The 23,267-nt window shown below is 41.1% G+C and overlaps 1 protein-coding gene across 6 annotated transcripts in view; it reads right to left on the bottom strand.

Moving 5' to 3' along the window:
• Positions 1-23,267, bottom strand: part of LOC119654679 (platelet-derived growth factor receptor alpha) — a 119,563-nt gene that overhangs the window by 50,828 nt on the left and 45,468 nt on the right. For 5 of the 6 annotated variants that reach the window (XM_038060183.1, XM_038060182.1, XM_038060187.1 and 2 more), the window contains exons 2-3: positions 5,678-5,831; positions 5,579-5,603 (exon numbers count right to left, since the gene is read on the bottom strand). In XM_038060183.1, coding sequence (XP_037916111.1) covers positions 5,579-5,603; positions 5,678-5,755 — 103 coding nt within the window. In that variant the 5' untranslated portion in view covers positions 5,756-5,831. The remainder of the gene's footprint in view (positions 1-5,578; positions 5,604-5,677; positions 5,832-23,267) is intronic. The other variant, XM_038060186.1, reaches the window with a different exon arrangement.

The raw sequence follows: 23,267 nt of genomic DNA, 5'->3' as shown, positions 1-23,267 counted from the left end.
TTCGATGGCGTAATAATTAGAACTTTAACTTTTCACACTAAAAAGATCTAGATTCAAATTTCATTGTTAGCAAAAGGAGTTCTACCATAGGCCGGATTGGCTCAGTTGTGGATGACAGCCTGAGTCAAGTTCAAGTAATTATTCCGGGCAAGCACAGTACAGATCACAATACCTCCAATGGTCGAAATGTAGTGCTCTAACATACTTCAAGATGATAGGCAATTAGTTTTTCCACATTTGATTTAAGGACCCAGATAACTGCAGACAGTGAATTAACTTTAATAAGGTTTTGCTTTTTGTTTATGATCACTGCCCGGTATAATTATTTCGCACACTAGTACATATAAGCGTTGCTTCTGTCGGCCCTGGCACTGTGCTTGATGTTGCTTGACGCATTGCCAAGGCTTGTACCGCTTCCGCAATTTTCTCCTAAATCCTCCGTGGGACTGTTCTCTCCGTGCTAGGAATGGTATTATACAACTCAAGAGCATGGAGTTTCAGAGAATTCTGTGGGACTTAGTTGAAAATGCCAACACCTTCGTAACTTCATTTACCCCTCAACTACCTGAATGTCAAATAATCAAAATCCTATAGAGCAATATCAAAAGTTTATCCAAAAATAAATCCACACTCGAATTCTTTGCGAACGCCAATCAATATGACGTCCTTATCAGATTGTATACTGATTGCTGAAGTCACAAACGACGAGTACGGTAGTGCGGCTCTAGCATTTAGGAAAAGCGTCCACTTCTGGGCTAAAATGAAGTTGTCGTAGGGGTAACAGGGACAGTCAAAATAAAGTCGTTACTTAGCCGTGCTACACAACCAGTATCAAAACCCTCCAGCCCTTATTATGCCAAAATTATTCATCCCTTCGTTTAGAAACCTCTTGCTTTAGAGAAACTCCGCTCAGTACTTAACAAGCACAAACGCCATTCGGCTCCGGAGGTGGACCGGATCACATAACGACAGCTAGGCACATACATGTGGTTCGATCTCGAAGCCAAAATGGCTTTACTCGATTCTCAAACCGCTTCTGGCTACACCTTAGGCTGCCTAGTGGAAAATTATTCCAATTCGTGAAAAGGGCAAAGACCTCAATGATCTATATAAGTTCAGAGCAATTTCACTTGATATGCGTATTTGCGCAAATTGTGAACCCTACAATTAAAGACAGGCTAACGAGCTTCCACGAGGAGCGACATTATTTACCGCCTAATTTCTATACGTATAGAAGGGACCTATCCGCGGAATCCCGCATAAATGATTGCCTCCTTCACATTTCCGTTGGCAGGGGGAAGGTACGTTAGGTTGAAGTTGTCTCATTTAACGTAAAGAACGTATAAAAAACAGTAGATCTTACCACCCTGGAGTGCATCCTGGATCCGATTTAAGTATACAGCCACATATCGACCTAAATTGTGAGCAAGGGTGCAATGGCCATCAAGGTATCACCCTCAGCCTAGTGCTGTTTAACGTATACACTTATGCTCTTCAGTAACCAATGACAGTAACGTTTGCCACTATGCCGATAATTTTTTAGTGATAGCGACAAAGACCACGGACATGGGGGTTGCATCACCATTCAGACAGCAGGCTCAGGAATTTGCAAACGGATGCCCGAGGCTCAAATTTCTGGTCAATCTCGAAAAATCTAAGACCATTTCCTTGAAAAGATCACACATCAGGCTTTTATATCTTCGGAATAACAACGTCTGCCTAGATTGTATGAAATCCATCAAATTTGTAGGGTCATAAGTAGTTCACTTGCCCTCAAGGAGCTTCCGGATTAGGTGACAAAACCAAAGTATGTAGAGAAGCTTCATCAAACCCATAATTGACTACGCAGCTACATACATCGACCCTGCTCGCCCCAAGTACAGGTATTTCAATAGTTCAAATTCAAGAAAACCTAGACCCTGCCAACGGTCTTTTGAAAACCTATAGAAGCTTTCAAAGTTTTTCTGCTGTGCTGCTCGGCAGTAAGCCATTGAACGCCTTCCCAAGGCTGGAACTATAAATAGATATAACTAAGGCATTTGAACAATATACCTTACTGTTGACTCCAGAAAGTTTTACTCTTATGGCGACTGACGACGCTCACCGAGATAATCAGACATCATGTGCCTGCAAATCTCCTGATCTCAACCTGGATAGATGCTTTATTCTAAACGAAGCCTCCGTCATCTTAGCCAAACTAGTTGCCATCCTACAAACTGTCCTCTTATCCTAGCAAACAGAAGTCAGAAGTTGGACATAGTCACCGATGCACTTCATACTTGCGTTCTACCGACTCCCGAAATCCCTATTTATTTTCTGGTACAAAGAATTCATTAAGCCTTATTAAGCTCCAGCTTTGAGGAAGAGCACCTGTGGTGTCCCGCGCTTTGCTAATGCCAGGGCCAGATATTGCTGGAGCGAGACTTTTTCGTCCCTCCGATTGTTCTTAAGAAACGGAAACCAACAGCAGCTTAAGCATTTGCTCAAGATCCTAACCGAAGCCAAAATAAAGCTTTGACACTTGTGTCGTGATTCGTTGTTCTGTATTAGTCAAGCACAGGAATCTGGAGGCCCTTTTAAACAGGATTCGGGATGTTGTTGGTTGAAACTGATGTTAACACATAATACAAGCTGACTAATAACAGTAACTATACCAATTTTATTAAAAGCAAATGCGACCACTGATGAACTCTCTGCTGGGATGATATTCATATGATTTTCGCACACATTCTTCTATTTTTCGCCCTATTAGTAAATCAGGATGATGATAGGATAATGGATAGTCCCGTCAGATATTCAATTCTGTTATAGTACACCATTATTTTAACCCCTCCTACCTCGATAATCACCTACGTGGCCGTGACCAGGGAGCTCAGTACGAAGGATCCTCTAGGGAATCAATCAATCAAAACCTTAAGTAGTCAAGGATTGATTGATTGAGAAAAGATATGACTCTGTACAATCGAGAATTACTCCCATTCTTCTAGGGTGACTTCAAAAGCACAACAATTCTGGTAGTCTTCCGAAATGCAGGAAATATCCCTCCTGTAAGCAATTAGCATGCAGGCGCTGGACATGCGGTAGGATGGCCCGCCAAATGGTTTTGCACATCTCGCCAGTCATCCCATACCAGCCAGGTGACCTCCGGGGTTTGAGCCTCGTTATGTTCTCTTCAATCTCGCAGCACTTCACACTAAGAATTTCAGAAGAAATTCAGCAAGACATAAACACTATCACATGTAAACATTGGTTCTCCGTTCAGTTTGATACCGTTTGCTTTTGCAAATATGATAGGCACTTCCCCAAGGGTTATCGCAATGTTCACCAATGAAACGTCTTCAGTTTTCTTCCTTCGCTTCAATATCTCTTTATAACACGACAAATCTCACATATAAGCAAGCCTTAACTGATCGACATCAGCAAGGGGATTAACATCACATTGATGACGCGCTCTTTGGAGTTTCTTCCTCAAGCGAAGGACTTCCCTTCGCCTCCTGCGAACAGTATTCGTCCACCACATTCCTCAGCAAGCCATCATTCACAGTGTACATCCCCTCATTCAACAACCCAACTTTGCCATCAACTGACCGAAGCACACACTCAGAGAGGGAAGAGCTGCCGGCTAAGTCCTTTATCCGAGCAACATATTCTACCCATTTGCAACCACATATATTCCAACGAATCGGCGTAAGTGGGGATCAACACTCACACCCGTTGAGTACGACCACTTAAGTTGCTTCCATCCAACAACCTTTATGACTGGACAAACGTTTTTGCTGCAACATTCACATACGTAACGTTAAAATCACTGAAGTCCCCGGAGCTTTCAAATGTTTATAAACTTGATGGGGCATTCAAACAGAGTAAATTGTGCTTTAATAGCAGTTTGGTGAATACCGCTCAATTACGTATAGCACGATGGCAAGATGTACGCTGGGGAATCTTGCTGTGCCACACTGAGGAGATCGCCTTTGCGTCAATGTCCAGGATGAATGACTCATCCAGTTACGTGATATACTGCTCGAAGTTGTTTGTAAACGGGAGGGCCTTGTGGATGAAACACACACACTGCACTCATTAGCGAGACGTTCACCATAGACAAAATCTAGATGCGTATTAGTCATTACAACGGCCGCCTTGGCCGACCCCCTAGCCGTGAACAAGCCCCTGACGTACCCATTGACTGCGCAGGGCTCCTGCAACATCGTCACGCTGATGTTATGCTCAGGCATGTACTGCTCGAACTCCAGATTGTGAACCAGGGTAGGTGTTCTAGCACAGTTAAATTGCAGCAGCCTGAGTGCGTGCACTTAGTTGGAAGTACTGGCCCTAAACACCCCTTGTGGTGTAAGTAGGGTACAACATCGAACTGAGCATATGCCCGGCTGCAAATTCCCTGAGTCCATGGTTTCGGCAGTGCACTCATTGCTGCAACTAAGAGGAAATATAGCTCCTCTGTGAGCAACGGGACGCACATTATCTTTGGCGCTACAATCAACCACTGGCTGGTCGAAAACCAGAAGTCTCAAGCATGCAGAGAGCAGGGCAGGCGACCTAGCCCTGTAGCTGTAGCGATTACAGCAGGTGTATTTTCTATGTCAGTATTATTGACTGTCTCACGATCCGAGCGTTTTGAGTGACTGATGATCTTTGCCTCCATTCTGAAACCTGATCCCTTAATAGAATAATGATCAAAAATTGCAACGCGTGCAACAGTAGTACAGGGTACATTCGACAGCGGGGGTACATATATAAATGCTTCTCTATTGCCTGCACCGCTTCGTTAGACAAAAGTGCATTTAATTGTGCGCTAGTGTGCAAAGGTACATAGTATTGCAGAAGAAAAGAGGTCAGTGATCATTCTGGTTTTCAAATGTATATTACACAATGTGAATTTGGGTTTTTGGAGATTTTGAGGTTGAGATTATGTCCTATCCTGTATCCTGTCATTATTTTACAAGTCACAGGGAAACCAAAGCAAATGACGGAATAGGACTAGAAATCACACTAAGACGGAACAAGGATTCTGCCCGCACTCAGCTACAATTTGTCTCAAACTCCAAACAAATTTCTAGTGAATGTTCTTCTTTGTGTTTACTTCGTTGGGCTTTATATACGTTTTGCTCAATCCAAAATCCTAAAACGAAGGACTAATAACAAATTTTTAAGCGTTTGAATTCCAGGAATCGGTTTCTCATTCACTATGAAAATTCCCCTCTCCTAAAAACAATCTGGAAAAATGGGATCATTTTTCGTAAAGTAGTCGGTCAAGGAGTACCTTGCTGTTTTCATGAAAACCCCAAGTAACATCGAAGCTTGAGCCCGTGAAAAATATTTTTCTGGACAAGTGAATGGAAAACTGCCAATGCAATCAATATTTCCCACTTTCCTTTTAGTCTGGATTGTTATTCTCGAGAAAAAGCACAACAAAAAAAAACACATTGTTCCCAAAAGCATTGAACTGAATAATAAATACATAAATCTTCCCAGTAAAATTGTGAAAGAAGACGCGAAAATCCTACACAATAATAATACAAAAGTAGGTGAAGAAAATGAATTGAATGCTTTTCCAGCTTACCATCTATTGATTCTGTCGAGTTCTTCTGAAAGGAACGAATGAAAAGTGATTAGTTGATTAATGTGGCTTCAAGTATGTATGGTGTTGAGGTGGGCTCACCTTAGTGTAAGCTGGGGATGAGAGTTTAATGTAACACATTATTAGAAACCATACGACACCAGCTCTTTTGTAAGTCATCGTAACATCCCAATTCTCTGATGCATTTTATTGTTGCATGCATTTATTGGTACTCACAGTTTCGTAATGAGTAATCCTGTAAAAAATTAAGAAATTGAAAAAAAAGGCAAGATTTTACAACATAATGTTAGGGAGAGGAGTAAGCGGGTTTTGTAATAAGCCAGACCACTAAAGAGGAGGGAGGGCTTTTACCAATTCAGTTTTCCGGAAATTTCAAACAAGGCTCATGTTGCTTGAACAAACACCTTTTATGTCTTCGGTGATGTGCGTCGTTTTTTAGATGATTTTATAACGAAAAAAAATTTTACACCCCCCTTTTGAATGTATGGGGACCCCTTCCCTTAATCTTAACGTAGAAGGATATCACTGCATGTCGGAGCGTTCACAGTTCCCACGTTCTCACTAAATTCCGTGTCAATTGGTATAGCCGTTTCTAAGAAAAGTGCGTGTAACAGACAGACAGACAGACAGCAGCAGGTGCTCCAGGAACAAGGAAGGGATCCATTCAAAAGAAGCTCGTCCTCTAAATAATCAGCAGGCACCTAAGAGAAAAAAAATCGGACAGGACATTCCCAAAACCAGCACCGACAGCTCAGAAGAAGGAAAGCGTACCCCGAATGTGGGAAACTCGACTTGCGTTGCGAAGCGCAAGACGAACGAAAACGATGGATGGACTAAAGTTACCAAGAAACAAGTCGGGAATCCGGAAGCTTGACGCTTCAGATATAAAAGGTTTTGCGTTTCCCTATGTGAGGAACATAACGCAGTTCTCCATTGGCTGATAGCATTGACACGAGATATTTAAATTGCTCAGTACTGTCAGCTGCAGTAACCTGCTCAGAACTGAGCGAATTGAATACCCCGGATCAATGCTATCAGCCAATGGAGAACTGCGTAATGCATTTGCTTCACGCATTAATGCGACCTGGATGGAGTGGCATGCCACAACTGGTGTTCTTTATGATCCACTTATCAGCGAACGTGTCAAATCTAAAATTTACCGCAATGTCGTCCGTCTGCTGCTCTCTATAATTCTGAGTGTTGGCCGACTGTAAAAGACAATAAACGGCGTCTTGCGGTAATGGAGGCGAAGATGTTGCGTTGGACTGGTGGCGTGACACGTTTTGACTACATCCGAAATGAGGATATCCACGATCGATATGGGATTGCACTGATCGTGGAAAAACTGCGAGAGAGACGTTTTCGATGGTATGGTCATGTAATTCGCGCTAACGAGAATTCACTTGCCAATATTGGTCTGGACATCGAAGCCAACGGTAAGCGGCCAAAAGGCCGGCCGAAACAACGGTGGCTTAATACGCTGGATGGAGATTTAAAAGCCTCATAATTGCATCCAGATCAAGCGTTTGATAAAATAAAATGGCGAAACCGATTACGATGAGCCGACCCCGTTTGGGAGCGGGGCATTGGCTGGGGCGGGTGCATGACTGCTGCGTGTCACATAACTAAAAATTACATTGCCCTCTATTTTTTAGAAAGTGATTTAAATAAATCATTTGATGGAAAGCCTTGTATCGATAACAGTCAACCTCATACGCTTCACACTCAGTTTAATATTATTAGCAAATGCGAAGAATTTAACCAACATCAAATATAAAAAAGGGTTGAGGAGAAGTAGATTCTTCATGAATGCAATTTTAATATTTCACGTGAATGTCAGTTATTCCCGTTAATTATGACGTCAGCATCTTATTTGCATGGTTTTGGAAGCAGTAAATTCGCGCGACATTGCTAAGTTTGAACTGCTGTAACTTTGGCGTTGATGGCCAGATTTCCATTAAATTTGGCACATGAATACGAAATATTGTTCTCTATCCTGGGAATTTAAGGGGGGTTTTCTAGTCAATTTCTAAAAGTTGGTAATATACTATTAGTAAGTTTATCTGAGCAGATATCGGAATGAGACAGATTTTGAGGCCTAGATTTCATCTCAGCACATTTTCCTGATTTTTTTCGGATTTTTGGGTTGGGTAGTTTCCGAAAATGAGTCCAGTCTTACTTTAAGTGCGTATATTTTGACTCCTTACTCATGCACTTTGCAGTTCACGACAAAACTAATGCCAGTTTCGGAAAGTACTAATCAATACCTTTTATTTGATACCCTACACGACTATACCAGGTGAAAAATTTTTTTGAATCCTCCCTTCGCATGTATGGGAACCCTCTCTTTAAACTCCACCTAAATTTATATTACATTTATATTATTTCATAGTTCCCATCTGTCCACCAAAGTTCGTTCGGGTCGATTTAGCCATTTTGGAGAAAAGTGTGTGTGACAGACAGACAGACAGACAGTGAATCGATTTTAATAAGATTTAGATTTACACAAATTTTTTAATTTTATTTTTAAAATGCAGAATAGTGAGTTTTTTTATTCCTCATATACCAGTATTTCGAGAACCAACTGTCCTCTTCCTCAGTAAGTTTTTGTCTGAACTCCTTATGGTCTCAACTATGCGATCCGCAACAATAAAATTCCAAAGGAAGAAATCATCATTAACATTGCAACTGCCATAAAATACGAAAAAGAAAAGGAAGAGATACGAAAACCAATAGTGAGAATAATAGAAAAAGCAGTAGAAAGAAAGGGAAGGAGCATGGAAGAAAGACTCGTGAAAGAATTGAAGAGCAAACCTGTTTATTACCTCCAAGCCGAGAAAGGAAGCAAAATAATCATTATGAACAGAAATAATTATGACGAAGCGGTCCTGGAAGAGCCGGAAAACGGGAACTTTCACGAATTAAGAACCAATCCACTACTGGACTCCATAAAACAAACTGAAAAGACGCTAAAAGAATGCTCAAACGTAATAGAGACACCACAGCGCTCAGGACAACAAACCCGTCTCTCCTCGGTTCAGATGTCTACCAAAGATACACAACTTAGGTAATGAGATGCGTGAAATCATAGCGGCGACAAACTCTCAAACACAGATGATAGCACGATGACTATTGCAAAGATTCAACGAACTAGGGATATCAACGGGAAAACGAATTGTAAGGAACAGGGAAGAATCCATTGGCAAACTTCGAAACACGGAAACACTTTCGGATGAGGAAGGTAGGGTTTCATTTGACATTAAAGTCCTCTTCCCTAGTATACCAGTAAAGGAAGTAGTGGCATACTTAGAAGAAAAACTAATTAATATCGACGAATGATCGTGGGAATGGAGAAGAAAGGTACGACAGCTACCCTTTGTATGAGTGAGGGGTACTTCATGTTCAGGAATCGATACTTCAAAACCATAGAGGTCGTCAACATGGGTAATCCGCTATCACCACTTATCAGCGACATCTTTATGGAGGGGATAGAGGAGCATATAAAACAACTTGGTATTTTACCAAAATTCTGGGCCAGAAATGTTGACAACATTTTTGCAATTGGGAAACGAAGCCAGCTTGAAACCATACTCAACAAATTGAAGAGCATTACATTCACCATGGAAGTCGAATACAATCACCAACTACCCTTCTTGGACTTAGTTAGTTTAGTTAACTGGGGGGAGCGGCAGCTCCGAGCACTCAGGCCATTGTTAGGCCCATTGTACTATCCCCGTAAGTTGCCCATTCAATGGCTTCCCGCCTACGGTGTTCGCAGGCTTTAGCGAATCTGAGAACATTCTCCAGAGGCAGAGAGTGTGCAGATTCTTCATTGAAGAAAACCTTGCCAAGGTGTCTTCGTCTGAGATCTGATGATGCCGGGCAGCTGCATAAAAAGTGCAGGACCGTCTCCTCCTCCTCCTCACATTGGTTGCACATAGCCGAAACCATCACCCCAATCTTTTCCATATGGTAGTTTAAGGAGCAGTGTCCCGTCAAAAGCCTTACTAGGGGTTCCATGTCCCACTTCTTAAGGGATAACAAAAATGCCGCTCTAGTGGCCCTAGGCTCTTTCACAAGAATTTTTGCCTGCCGGCAAGGGTCCAAATTTCTCCACTCGGTTGCGTGAATCCTTGCAATTTCACCCTTCAGAGTAGAGTTGACAGTAGATGGTCGGAATCCAACAGCTAGTTCTGGCCCCACCATTGTGGGCGAGCTAGTCCGGCCAGTACCGGCGATGTTAGAGTGGCCCGGCACCCATATCAGGAATGTTTCGTTCAGTCGGCCAAGTTTCAGGAGCACCCGATGACAACTCCACACCAACTGGCTTGATATGTCGTTGCCATTTAGTGTTGATAATCCCGCCCGACTGTTGGAACAGATTCGAATGGTGCTGGACTTACTCACCATCAACAACAGAGGAAAAATGGAATTCCACATTTACTGAAAACCAACATCCACGCAGAGAACTATCCCAGCAACATCACAATACTCCTTCTCACGAAAAATGGCACCCTACAACGCAATGATCCATCACATGCTAACGACACCTTTATTAGAAAAACGTTGAAACAATGAGAAACGCAACATCAGTGAAACTGTCGAAAAAAACAGGTTCAGCAGGAAAACAATAGAAGGAATAATCAGTAAAAAATGACGAAAATGGAAAGGAATAACTTAACGACATTTTTTACACAAGCGGAGTCATCTAAAAAAAGTCGAGTTCCTATCATCCATTCCCAAATTAGATACCAGGTGAAAAACATCCTCAGGAAATCCCATATCGAAGTGACATCTATCAGCAGACTATATCAACTGAAGACACGATTAGGAAGCATCAAAGACCCTAAGAAAGACAGCGGGAAAAGCGAAATGTATCAGATAACCTGCATCGATTGTGAAAAATCATATAAAGGGCAAACTAGAAGATTAATAACAACGAGTTTCAACGAACATATAAGGGAAGCAAAAAACAGACCTCAAATCATTGGTAGCCAGACACATCATCAAGGTGAAACATGCAATAACGGAGAATAACCTAAGGGTAATTAAGTAGGTTAATGACTTCCGCAAATCGGACGCATTGGAGAGTTTCATCATCCACAAGATGCGGGAGGAAAAAAGGATTAACAGTGATTTAGGAAACGTCAACAGTTGTCTTTTAGGGTTAATGAAGTAATAAAATTAACTAGCAATTAAGGTCTGGATTTAGGTATTTAAGGACAAGCTGGACCATAAGCAGTGCAGACAAAATCTCACTGAGGAAGAGTGAAACTGAGATCTGGTCCTCGAAATACCGGTATATGAAATAAAAAAACTCACTTTTTATAATTTAAGAGGCGCATGAAATATTCAATCTTGAGAAAGTTGGATTATTGTTGGTAACGCCAACTTAGAATGTCAGAAGGCGCAATTTTTGTGACGATATTGAGTAAGAAGAAAGAAAGAAAAATTGTCAAAAGGGTGAATCGAAGATAAAGGTTTGCTAGAAGCTCCAAATTTACAATGTACTTTTTTCAGCACTCCTTCAATGTTTCTGCACCTCTCATAATCCCAGATTTGCCACACACACAAAATGAACCTCTGTTTCCTGTTTGATCTCTTCGTTCGGGTAACATCCCTATCTCTGAGCCACCTCTTCAAGTTCGAGAACAAAAACTAATCATTTCGTTTTTTGGGCTTTTATTTTGACATAGTGACTTACACCTAAACATGATCTATATTAAGTTTATGATTAACTCACTATCTTAACTTAATCGGTTCACTGTCTGCCTGCTGTCACACGCACTTTTCTCAGAAACGACTGTACAAATTGAAACAACATTTGGTAGGAAGATGGGAATTGTGAACAATTGCTGCACGGTAAACTTAAGGGTGGCTTCTATATATCTAAATGAGGGTAGTACTCTTCGAAGCAGATATTAATTTTCACATTGGCTCCAAAAGAGTCAATTACATTCTCAAAAACTACCCAACCGAAATAGCTAAAAAAAATTATGGTCATCCGGCAATAGGGTACTAGGTCTCAAAATACTCTCCATTACGAATACCTGTTCAAATAAGGCTATTTCGAAAATTATTTAAGAACCCCCCTTAAGTTCATCCTATATTTGCAAAATGTTGCAGAATAGATAAACTTCAGTTGAAAGCATTATTTTGGAAGCTTGGTGAAAATCCTACTATTATTAACAAAGTTATAGTAGGTAAAAATTGCTACTTTCGCGTCAAACTACTACTCCCTAAAAAATGTCAGCCCCCATCGAATTGTATATCGGGTATATTCGACTTATATACACAACAAGCGTTCCAATTTTGTAACGGCAAAATCATCATACTAAACTATACTCTTCGTAAAATGATATGCTTTAGGCGCCGGCCCTTCACCCTATATCATGAAACTTGACAATCATGTGCGAACGATGCCTCAGCAAAAACCGCATCTAGCAAACCTTTGAATCGATCCGTATCATTAGCTGCACATGCAAATAATACAGCGAAGAAAAATGAAAACGCTACTGTTCTCCAAGTTCATCAGGGAGGATACAATCGAAATGCAATATGCATTAATGTAAAAAGATGCATTGTATTCAAGTTAGCTGTGTCCAAATGTTTGTAATTTGCTAAAGTTGGTAATAGTTTTTTAAATAAGGAAAACGAAATGAATAAACAATTGCTAGTCATTATCAATCCTTGTTTTTATAAATTACCGATTGGCTGACGCCCCTATCTTAAGGATTGGTACTATTTCTTGCGGCCTAAAAGTCAGAGCAATGACCTTTGTATCTACACCTTTATACCTAACATTTTTGGTCCGTCGAGCCGGATAATGGTATTTGGAGAAGTAAAATTCGATCACCAGATTTGGAACTTCTGCAACGAATTGGAAGCAGAACTCTGGCGCACTTAGAGTTGCTCGTCATTTTACAACCACTTGAACTTGAGAGCAGCAGCGTGATGACAACCAGCGGTGGATATGTTTTGGCCATCATTGTCCTCCAAAAGCACAATCTAGAGTATTTCCTCAATGTCATCCGGAACTTCAAGAAGGATTGGAAAACTCGGCCCCATCGAAAATGGTAAACTTGTGAAGACAACCACCTTTCAACTAAACAGAACTTGACTCCAAATAGGGAGTTTTGGCATAAGTATCTGACTGAATATGAAGAAGCCGAGGCGGAATACGACTTATATAGTATCGAATTTGCAGAAAAGCTATCGGACCTCAAGAGGCGATCGAGACATACCAATGGTTTAGTGGATGGAACCTTACAATGATTAGCAGCAGATGCGATCGGACTGGAACAGATTAAGGTTTCAACGTTCCATAAAACTAGTTCAGCTTGTATTCCGTTCAGAAACCTCTTTAAGTGTCTTATCCACGACAACGGGAAGATGTCCGGGGTACAGAAGCTACAATATTTTCGGACACTAATAAAAGAAGAAGCAGGCATCATCAGGCATATACGTAATGTCAACGGCGGCTTCATTAAACTGCGAACACTAATAGCTCCAGACTCCTAGAATTCGGTCATCATGGAATACGCTGCAAATCTATTGGAGTTGAAAGGAAAGGGTGCCTCAGTTATCATATCGAGAATTGGAAGTACAACCAGGGGATGGAACGGGCAAGCACATAAAAGAGAAATGATCAAATATTGGATTTGGCAATTAACAATAATCGTTGGCGCAACAATCCACATTTGATCAGGGCCTTGAAGTGTGTTAGAGCACTTCATTCCAGACCGTAACGGTACAGTACAGTACACTGTAGGAGGCAATGTGGTCAGCATCGCGCTCGCCCGAGATTATTACCCTGATTTGACTCAGGTACTCATTCACTGCTCAGTCGACTGGTTTCCGACGACAAACCACGATACAAATCCCACTGCCGCCAGCGAGATTTGAACCGCGACCTTTCGTATGACAACCCAGTGCTCTGACCACTGAGCTATTCGAAATTGGCATCGCCTTAATCATCCATACGATTACGAAGTCTCTGTCTTCTACGACAATAGTCAAAGATATTGACATCGGGTTGCTCCCGCAGATTTAGCTGACCCAAACTACAAAAGGGGAGGAGGGAAATATTCTATTGAAGTGAATAATTCACCCAACCCCAACGGCCCTAAAAATAGAGAAGATGGATTCTCTCTGGACCCATAACAACTCCACAAGGAAATCACATTAGCGTCAGTTTTGTCAACATGAACGATATGGATAGCAGACTAGAGAAATTTTGGAAATAGGCAGAGGTAATTTCCAGTGGCATGCTTAGCAAGGAAGAAAAGTGTGAAGCCCACTATCAAACAACTACCAGACGACTGAAGTTGGCCGATTTCAAGTGCAACTCCCATTCAAGCTTGACCCGAGGACAAGCCTAGTTCCATCAAGTAACTTGGCAATTCTAAAATTCAAACCGCATGAGAAGAGTATGCGAAACAATCCAAAACTGCTTCAGGACTAGAACAAATGCTTCCAAAATTACCTAGAATGCGGACATATGGAGGATGTACCAAAGGATGAAATTGGTTTACCCTAGATAATAATCCGCCGCATTATGCGGTCATTAATTAATCCAGCATAATTTGAATGATTTGTTGATGATAGGAAGGACCATACAAGATTCGATTACTGAACTTCTCTTGCGATGGCGGGTGCACCCAGTAACGATGACAACTAACTAACTGTACTAACAAATACGAGTCCAAAACAAGGATGCAGACTTCCAAAGAATCGTGTGGCTATCAAATCAAAGGGACGTAATCCGTCATTACCGGTTAAAGGCGATTAAATTCGGCACAGCACTGAACAGAATACTGAAACACTTGGCCATGGAGGTGCAGGGATTTCCGCATGCGACGTCCTGCCCGGGATGAGTTTTTATGCCAACGATCTGATGACTGGAGCAGATATCGTCGAGGAAGCGATAAAACCAGCACGGAGTTAACCTAGCTGCTTGCAATGGGTGGGTTTTATATTCGTAAATGGAGCTCGAACCTAAACGAATTGTTGAGAGCCATACCAGAACATCATCGGGGACCTGTACACCCACATACCTTCAACTTGGACGACCAAATAAAAGCACTTGGCATTCAATGGCATCCATAGAGAGACATGTTATATTCGCCATTGGTGCAAAGTCACTATCGATGAGAAGACTGATTAAAAGAAGAGTGGCATCAAGAGTCGCATCCCTCTTTGACCCACTGGGATGGTTGCAAGTTATGGTTTCAGAAACTGAAATAGGATAACGACTTGCTGCCAAAATTAGCACGGGTATGTCAGGAATATCTGATGAACTTCACTAATATTTTGGTTATTCAGGTACCAAGATGGATTACAAACACCTTCAAGGATCGAATAGAACTACATGAACTTTGTGACGCATCAAGAAAGACTATTGCTGCCGTCATGTAAATTCGAAGTTTTGGGTAGTTTGAGAAGCCCAAAGTCAGATAACAATGGATAAAACTAAGGTAAAACCGCAGGCTGTACAGCCCATACCGCGGTTTGTGCTCAATAACGTGGTATTGCTGGTCAATCTGATGAATCAAGTTAAGCCTTCAGGTAACAATTGGACTAATACTGCAACCCACTACTGGACAGATTTCACAATTACTCTCTTATGGCTAGCGAACCATCTAACTCAACGAAATACTTATATCGCGAATCGAGAGAATGAAATTCAAGCAAGCAGCACACGGAATGATGACATTTGGTAGGGGGACTCACAAGAACCCTGGTGACAGCGCTACACAACGATTACCACTAGCAAAGCTGAGCGAATTTACGTTATGGAGGGACAACCCGAACACTCCCCGTCAGATAATGTGCACATCCCAAAAGGAAGTTGTCACGAACCTCGGAAACTAGAAAGAAGAAGATATCTCATTGCGGAAAAACTGCAAGCGGCTAGTGTAATGTGCAATAAAATAGCGCAAACTCGATCGTTCTTACCCGTCATCCAGAAGTTGAAGAAAGGGCAATCGGCGGATAGTAAATCACGTATCATCCAGCTACGTCCATTCATTGGCTTACACGTCATCCTCAGAGTAGGCGGAAGGCTACAGAACGCAAACAACATCAATAAGTACCCCATCATTTTGGATAGTAAATACAATCATCCTCTGCCATATTCATCATCAAACTTTACAAAGAACTTCCTAGCTAATGTTAACGGCTATATGTCAAGAATAGCGAATGGTAAACAGTGCATTCATAAATGTATCACTTGTCACAAAACTACGTATAACTAAAAGCCCAATTGATTTGAAGCTTATCACCTCCTAAAGTGGTAATAACTTAAAATTTTGGGAATTCAGTGAAACGCCACCTAGTGCAAACCTTCAAAGCATATCCCTTAAACATTGGTCAGATCTTCTTCTTTTTCTTCAGCCTTTGTCCCGTTCACAAGCGGGGTCGGCTTTTCGTGATCGGCTTCGCCATTTGGCTCTATCGAATCCCTGATGTGGTCAGATGTTCGCTCAAATTAAACCATGCAGGCCGCTAGCCTCACTAAATAACAATCAAGATCGTTCACGGAGATGCGCTCATTCCTGGACACTTTCTGATCGGGAGTTCTATGTTTGCACTACCTGATGAACGTTAATGAACCACGACGATGGCAATATAACACAGGAACTGTCATCGGACTTCTTGAACCGATGGCACCAGGAGTACCAGTCCAGACTGCCGGAACGTATAGATGTTTAAAACCAATCGCCAATCTACAACCGAGCATACTGATATTGGTAAAAAGTGCGAACACTCCTGCCCCAAAGTGGTCATTGGCACGAATAATTGGTGTACACCCAGGACAGGACGCATTAGCTCGTGTAGTAACAAAATGCCTAACAGTGAAACTGCGCCCTTTGCCAATAAATGCCGAATACCCACGAGAACAATAAACCCGTGGAACGAGGCCAATAGTGAGGATCACCATCAACCACCACTCTTTAAAAGACGACAAGGAATAACCAATCATTCTAATATACTATCATGGGTATCTCTCATGACAGTAGCCATGGTATCAGTTGGTGTATCAAATGTTATGGTCATCACGAACATGGAAAATGCAAGTAAACGCTTCTACTTAAAGGAGCTAGGAAACCCGGTTATAAATACAGAAACATTCCAATTCAATATCCAAATACTTTGGAGCGAAATTCAAAACATGGCAAGGCTACGTGAACACAACAAACAGATGAATCAGCACTCAGGACATAAGTTGTGAGAGACTTATCCATCAATTAATTACCGTAAGTAAGTCGATCAGAGTCAATTCAATTCCTGAGATCACGACAAAGTAGGGGCATTCTGGGAATGGTTCTCACCGCTGTACCCAAAGAAGACACGGGAGATAAACTACATACAACCTCACTCAATTTCTCTCGACGAGTGAAGGATTCTGCAGAAAGATTAGATATTGTCTTCTATTTGTAGTCAAGCCTACGATTGATAGACCAGTAGCTTACTCCCAACTACAATTTTTATTCTACAATCTTCTTTTCCTTCAGCCTTTGCCCCGTTTACAAGCGGGGTCGGCTCGTCGTGATCGGTTTCGCCATTTGGCTCTATCGAATGCCTGATTTGGGTGCAATCTCGAGGCTTTCAAATCCCCATATAGCGTATCAAGCCACCGTTGTTTAGGTCTGCCTTTTGATCGTTTACCATGGACTTCGATATTCAGACCAATCTTGGCAAGTGAATTCTCGTTGGCACGAATTGCGTGACGCCTCTCCCGCAACTTTTCCACGATCAGTGCAACCCCATAACGATCGCGAATATCCTCATTTCGGATGTGGTCTAAACGTGTGACGCCCCTAGTCCAACGTAGCATCTTCGTCTCCATTACCGCAAGACGCCATTCATTGCCTTTTATAGTCGGCCAACATCCAGAACCATACTGATTTATTAATGCTGCAGAGGTTTTCTTAGGTGAATCCTAAGTTCACCTAACTGTCCTAGCTGCGGCAGTATCCTGGTAGATCCATAGCATGCCTTCTTTCATTGCCATAGATTTATCAAGAGAAAGAAAATCACACACGCTGGTAACATATATGTATTCCAATGTCTTCTAAGAATTTCCATTTCCAGAAGAAAACAAACCGACTGACAGGCAGAAAGACGATCAGATAAACAAACTGACAGTAACGATTTCATTAACGCGCAGTTCCATCTAATACAAAATTTTGGGGCTTTTTGCGTTGTCGATTATATTATAACTCTCCAAATAAACGTTCCTCGTCATGTCCTTCAGTCACCATCATTTTCTGCTGACAATCAATATGAACTTCTCATCCCATTCCTCATTTTCATAATCGAGCAACTGAGTGCATAAATGAGTTCCAAATTGACATAAAAACGGAAAGTGTAAACCGACAGATAGCATGGAACCACAAGAAATTATTTTTTCATAAGATAGATGAGAAGATATAATATTATATAATGATGAGATTTTATGGAACATTGACTTGGAAGAGTCAAACCTAAATCTATCACATTTCATTGGAATATGACTTCATCTGGGAAAATTATTTTTGTACCTTAATAACTAACAATCAGCTAACCAGGGAAATCTTTAATTAACCACTAATTAGATAATCACCATATCGTAGGTAATCACCATGTCGTAGGTTTAGCTACCAGTCCTGAGAATTCTAGGAAATAGAACAAGTCATAGTACCTACGTCAGGTGCGAAAATAGGATTGACTAGGTGGCGTGAAATCCTCTTCAAGGCATGCTAATGATTTCCACCCATGCGCCCCCGCCATAAATTTGATATTAAATATGAAACTTTATCTTTATTGAATCGATGTATGCTTTTGACACTGGCTTGAGCGCGATACATGCGTAAATTCCTGTAGATCCCTTATCTGCCCGGGAGGCATTAAAGTATCAAGTTAGCACATACGAGTATGTACACTGTCTGCTCCTGCTTGTTTGCTTATTAATTAACCTACCCTATCATTAAAGATTATCACTCTTGTGTTTGTTGGCGTTGGTAGGCTAACAGCGAAAAGGCTAATGAGAATATTACATGCGTTATTGGGGACAGATCCCTAGGCATTTTTGAGTTTCATATATCTGAATAGACTGGATGCATAGGATTACATCATAATTTTAGTTTGAGCACTCGTAATCCTCCATAAAACGCAGATTTAATTGGCAACATGGATACCTAATACTATAAGAGGAAGAGATTAATAAAACATAAGGGTTGACAGAGGAAATTCCATAGTGCTGAGTAAACCGGACCCTGGTGATACCAACAGCATTTAAGGCAACAATGAAACAAATTAGCAACTCCACCCCACTAAGTGGACTACTTCCATAATTAATTAGGTTATCCAGATACCGATAACGTGTGTGGCTTAAGGGGGTCATCCCGTGTGAAGGCTGTTTTGTTTTTGCCTTTTTTTTTGAAAAATTGTTTTGGAGGACTGGATAAAGATAGAAACGTGATTTTTTCACCATATGTTTACCGATCTCTAGTATATGTGATAAATTTTTCAGCTTGATATCATAGCTAGTTTTCGCTGGAGGGCGCTGTGTTCATCTGATGAAAAAAAACTAAACGGCATTTTAATGTGGACAATATTCCACGGTCCGCAAACTAGGATAATTAGAAAATATTAAAAGGTAAATTTTTGGTGGGCCTTTAAACTTAATTTTTTGAATTTTGGTGTTTTTTTACGGCTTTTTTTATGAATAAAAAAAAACGACCCGTACGATTGCAATTATCCTAGTTTGCGGACCGTAGAAATATGTATTAAAGAAGTCGTGAAAATTTCAAAGAATTTGGTTGGATAGATTTTGAGCTATGGTGGCAGCCGATTTTCAAGATGCAGTTTCGAGAAAAACGCATTTGAAAATTTAAATGTGATTATCAACAGTAAAATTTTAACTCACCATTAATCTGCTATACCTGGTCCATAGAGAGCACCCTCCGTTTCTTCAAAAAAAAAGTCTTATGCTCTCTAGTTTCAACTCTGGCTCTTTTAGCGAGGTCAGTCGATCGTCGTTCGGACCGCCAAATTCGCGTTTCATTACGGCGGTCGACATAATCCTGACATATGTGACCAACTTGACATCCCATTCTCACTAGGGTTTTGAGAATGTCATTGAATCCTTCATTGAAAACAATTACAGCCAGACAAGTGGCTATTTCTACGACCTTGGCCCCAGAATGAACGTGTTTAGAAGCGAAAGTCCAGATCAATGCATTTAACGACTCATTGTTATTCTGGGTCTCTGCTCCTAAACATCTATTCAAGAGATCATCTCGTGACAAATCTTCGTAAATTGGTTTGATGACTGTTTGAACTTCTTCAGTCAAAGGTGCCTTCTCGTGGTGGAAAGTATCCAGTTCTCCTTTAGTTTGCGCTTTGCGCCATTTGCACCAACTGTCCTCGCCTGCTGGACAATTTTGATGCTGAGGCTTTTCGTCTGTAGAACATTTATGGAAGAAAGTTGCCCAAATTTCTTGCTTCATTCCTTCTATCGAATTTGCGTGTCGACGAATAGCTAGCCCAAAAAATGTAGTGAGGTCGTTAATAACCTTATCAGTAAGTTTTCCAGCCCCTTTTTCCACCAATGCCTTTGTGATTCTTCTTTGCATTTCTAAGCCGCGTTCCCATTCTTTTCTAGACATGTCCTACGCATTCCTTTTTTCCTATTACGTATATTTTATTATTTGCAGAAATTTGCAGCAATACCGGAGAAAACTCCAGTAAAATCCAACATACAATATACGAAACTTGCCGCAATTGGAACATCCATGTTCATGCTTGCTAAAAGTTTCTTTGCTGATGTTGATGCGAAGTCCTTTTTCTTCTCTGATAAGTATCGATCCCCATGAAATACTCGTTTTTTAGTGCGAGCATAACGTTGAACGTTAAAGCGATCTCCCTTCGTCCGATCCATTTAAAGAAATCACTGAACACACAAACAGCACAATACTTACAACAAAATATAACTAAGTATAGCTTGAAAGCCTTTCAGTGCTCACTCTAGATTGGATTATCTTTTTTATTCCAAACAGCAAATAAGTTTAGATAATTGATTGGTTTTCCATCTTTTAATATTTATACATGTGTTCGAATTTATAAGCCTCAAGTAAAAAACTAACAGGTAAACAAGTCGGGAAACCGGAAGCTGGACGCTTCAGGTACGAAAAGTTTTGTGTATTTCTTAGTACGTAGCACGCAATATATCCATATATTATGTGAGAGTATCCACTTTCGGGTGATATTGACATTCATAGTCTTCAATTTTCAAAGAAGCAACAAATTTGAGGTATTATAACTTTGTTAGTAATAGTGCAATTTCCACCAAACTTGATAAGATCATGCTCTATATTATAGCCTATATCACTGCAAAATTTCATGGTACTAGGATGAACTTAAGGGGTTTTCTAACCAATTACAAAAAATTGTAGTAATATACTATTATTAACTTTATTTAAACAGATATCGGCATGGAAGGTATTTCGGAGCCCAGGCACCATATAGTGGCAGCCTCCTGATATCAAATTTTTCGGTTTGGTAGTTTCTGAGAATGGCCCCCTTAAAGAAGTGATCACTTTCAACCCCCCGCGCTCTCCACCCTTCCAACGAATGTTAAAACTAAGATCGGCTTTGAAAAGTACTAATCGAGATCTTTAATTTGATACCCCACATGACTATATTTGATGAAAAAAAATTTTACACTCCCCTTTTGCATGTATGGGGACCCCCCTTAAATTCGACGTAAAAGGATGTAATTCACTGTACGCGTGAGCGTTCACAGTTCCCACCTTTCTACCAAATTTGGTGTCAATCGCTATAACCGTCTCCGAGAAAAATGCGTGTGACGGACAGACAGACAGACAGTAAACCGATTTCAATAAGGTTTTTTGTTTACGCAAAACCTTAAAAAGATTCGATGCTCTTTCTCATCGAGTACTCTAGCCGCGGCTGCAAACTCCTTACTTGTTTAACACTGTAATTTCTGAACGACTCGGAATATCGGAAAATCCCTTTGCCCACATATTCTCCACTATATATAGATACAATTCATCCAAAAAAAAATCGATTTCTCCAACCTGACACACGGGATGACCCCTTTAAGCAACAACATCTTCTAAAGCTGTCAATTTATTGAGTGGAAAAAAACTATACCAGAATAAGTTGGGTGTTTGCTTTGGGATATCTCTCGTCGATCATTTTTAAAGCTCCAAGATAGTTGGCTATTTTTGATTGTATAATCCAGTTTATCTGTTATAAAGAGTATCTACTGACTCAATCTTATTTCAGGTATTGTTGGTAATAAGATAGTCAACCAATTTGGTAGTTTCTGGTTTCAGGGCGGCAAGGGAAAAATGTGCAGGAATTATCCTCTAGGAATCGAAGATTCGAGTTCCGGACAAAATCAACTGGTGATAACAGTTCTTGGTAAGAACCTTCAGTTTTGGTTCCAGGTAGCCGAATTGGATATTTGAGTAACTTACATCCGAGCATTTTGAGCCAAGTAGATAACCTTCCCGGAAAATAGACTACAAATTTGAAATTTAATTTAAGCGTAGCCATTTCTCGCTCCATCACTCCACAGAAAGAGAATGGCATGCCTAAAAACGTATCAGCTGATTCCGAGGAAAACGACCACTGAAACCATACACTGATTCCGTATATTAAGAGGTGATTGGAGCGGAGACAGGAAGAACTGAATTACCACCTGAAACAGTTCCACGGAGCTTATAGGAAGTATTTGCATTGCATCCGATTGGTCAAGTCTCCTGACTGTCTCGAAAGCGCTGCTACATCCAAGATTTAGAGCATGTTACGTTTCGGTGTCCGAGATTCCTGGATGAAAGAAGCTTTTGCAACTCTCATAATACTGGGAAAGTCCCTCTGCAATGCATGTTTCGTATAACTTGATTAAAGGGTCCAACCTTTCCACTGCGGGTTTGATTAGTTTATTAGGGTTGCTTTCAAAATTTCGAACTTTTCCCTAATTTCGGCGGTTGCTACTATAATTTTTCAAGTCTCTTAGGGCACTTTTTTGCCGAAGGAATTGCCGTTAACGATAACAAAATAAGTGCATGTGATACTCACCCTAAGAGTTGGGGCTTAAGAATGCTCTTAAAATCTTCCCCGATTGTCGTAAGAGGTTACAAATTTGGAAACGTTATTGCTACCGAAACGTCAGCGACGCCTCAAATAGGAACTGAATTCCCGCCAAAAACCTTCGACTATTCGAAATAAAATAGTTTTTTTTTTGGAATGTGTGTACGTTCTTCGACAACGGGATCTACGGCCCCTTCACTTCCTCCAGTTCGAGCGAGAACCCCAACCATATAAGCTGGACATTCTGGTAACGGAATAATTTCTATGACCCAGCTGTCACTCGACAGCGGGATAGGTATCTTGCTGAACGGACGGTAGATACACTGAGTAACCCGCCTGAGAATATCGGTGAGTATTGGGTGGCCATCAAAAATGCTCTTTTCTTTTGGCACTAGACAGGTCGTCAGCCACGTCCCGAGAAGGCGTCATAAGATCTGACTGACTGCGGAATCGTGGGAGAGAATAGATAAACGGAAGGGATTGAATGCTCTATTGACTGCTGCGAGTAAAGGCGAACTTGGCGGAGCTGGAACTGCAATACTGCGCGAAATCCCGAGAAGGTCAA

The sequence above is a fragment of the Hermetia illucens genome, chromosome 4 (assembly GCF_905115235.1).
Source record: "Hermetia illucens chromosome 4, iHerIll2.2.curated.20191125, whole genome shotgun sequence".
NCBI classification, from domain to species: Eukaryota; Metazoa; Arthropoda; class Insecta; order Diptera; family Stratiomyidae; genus Hermetia; species Hermetia illucens.
Note: the sequence above shows the minus strand (reverse complement) of the source record. Positions and strands in the feature narration are given on the sequence as shown.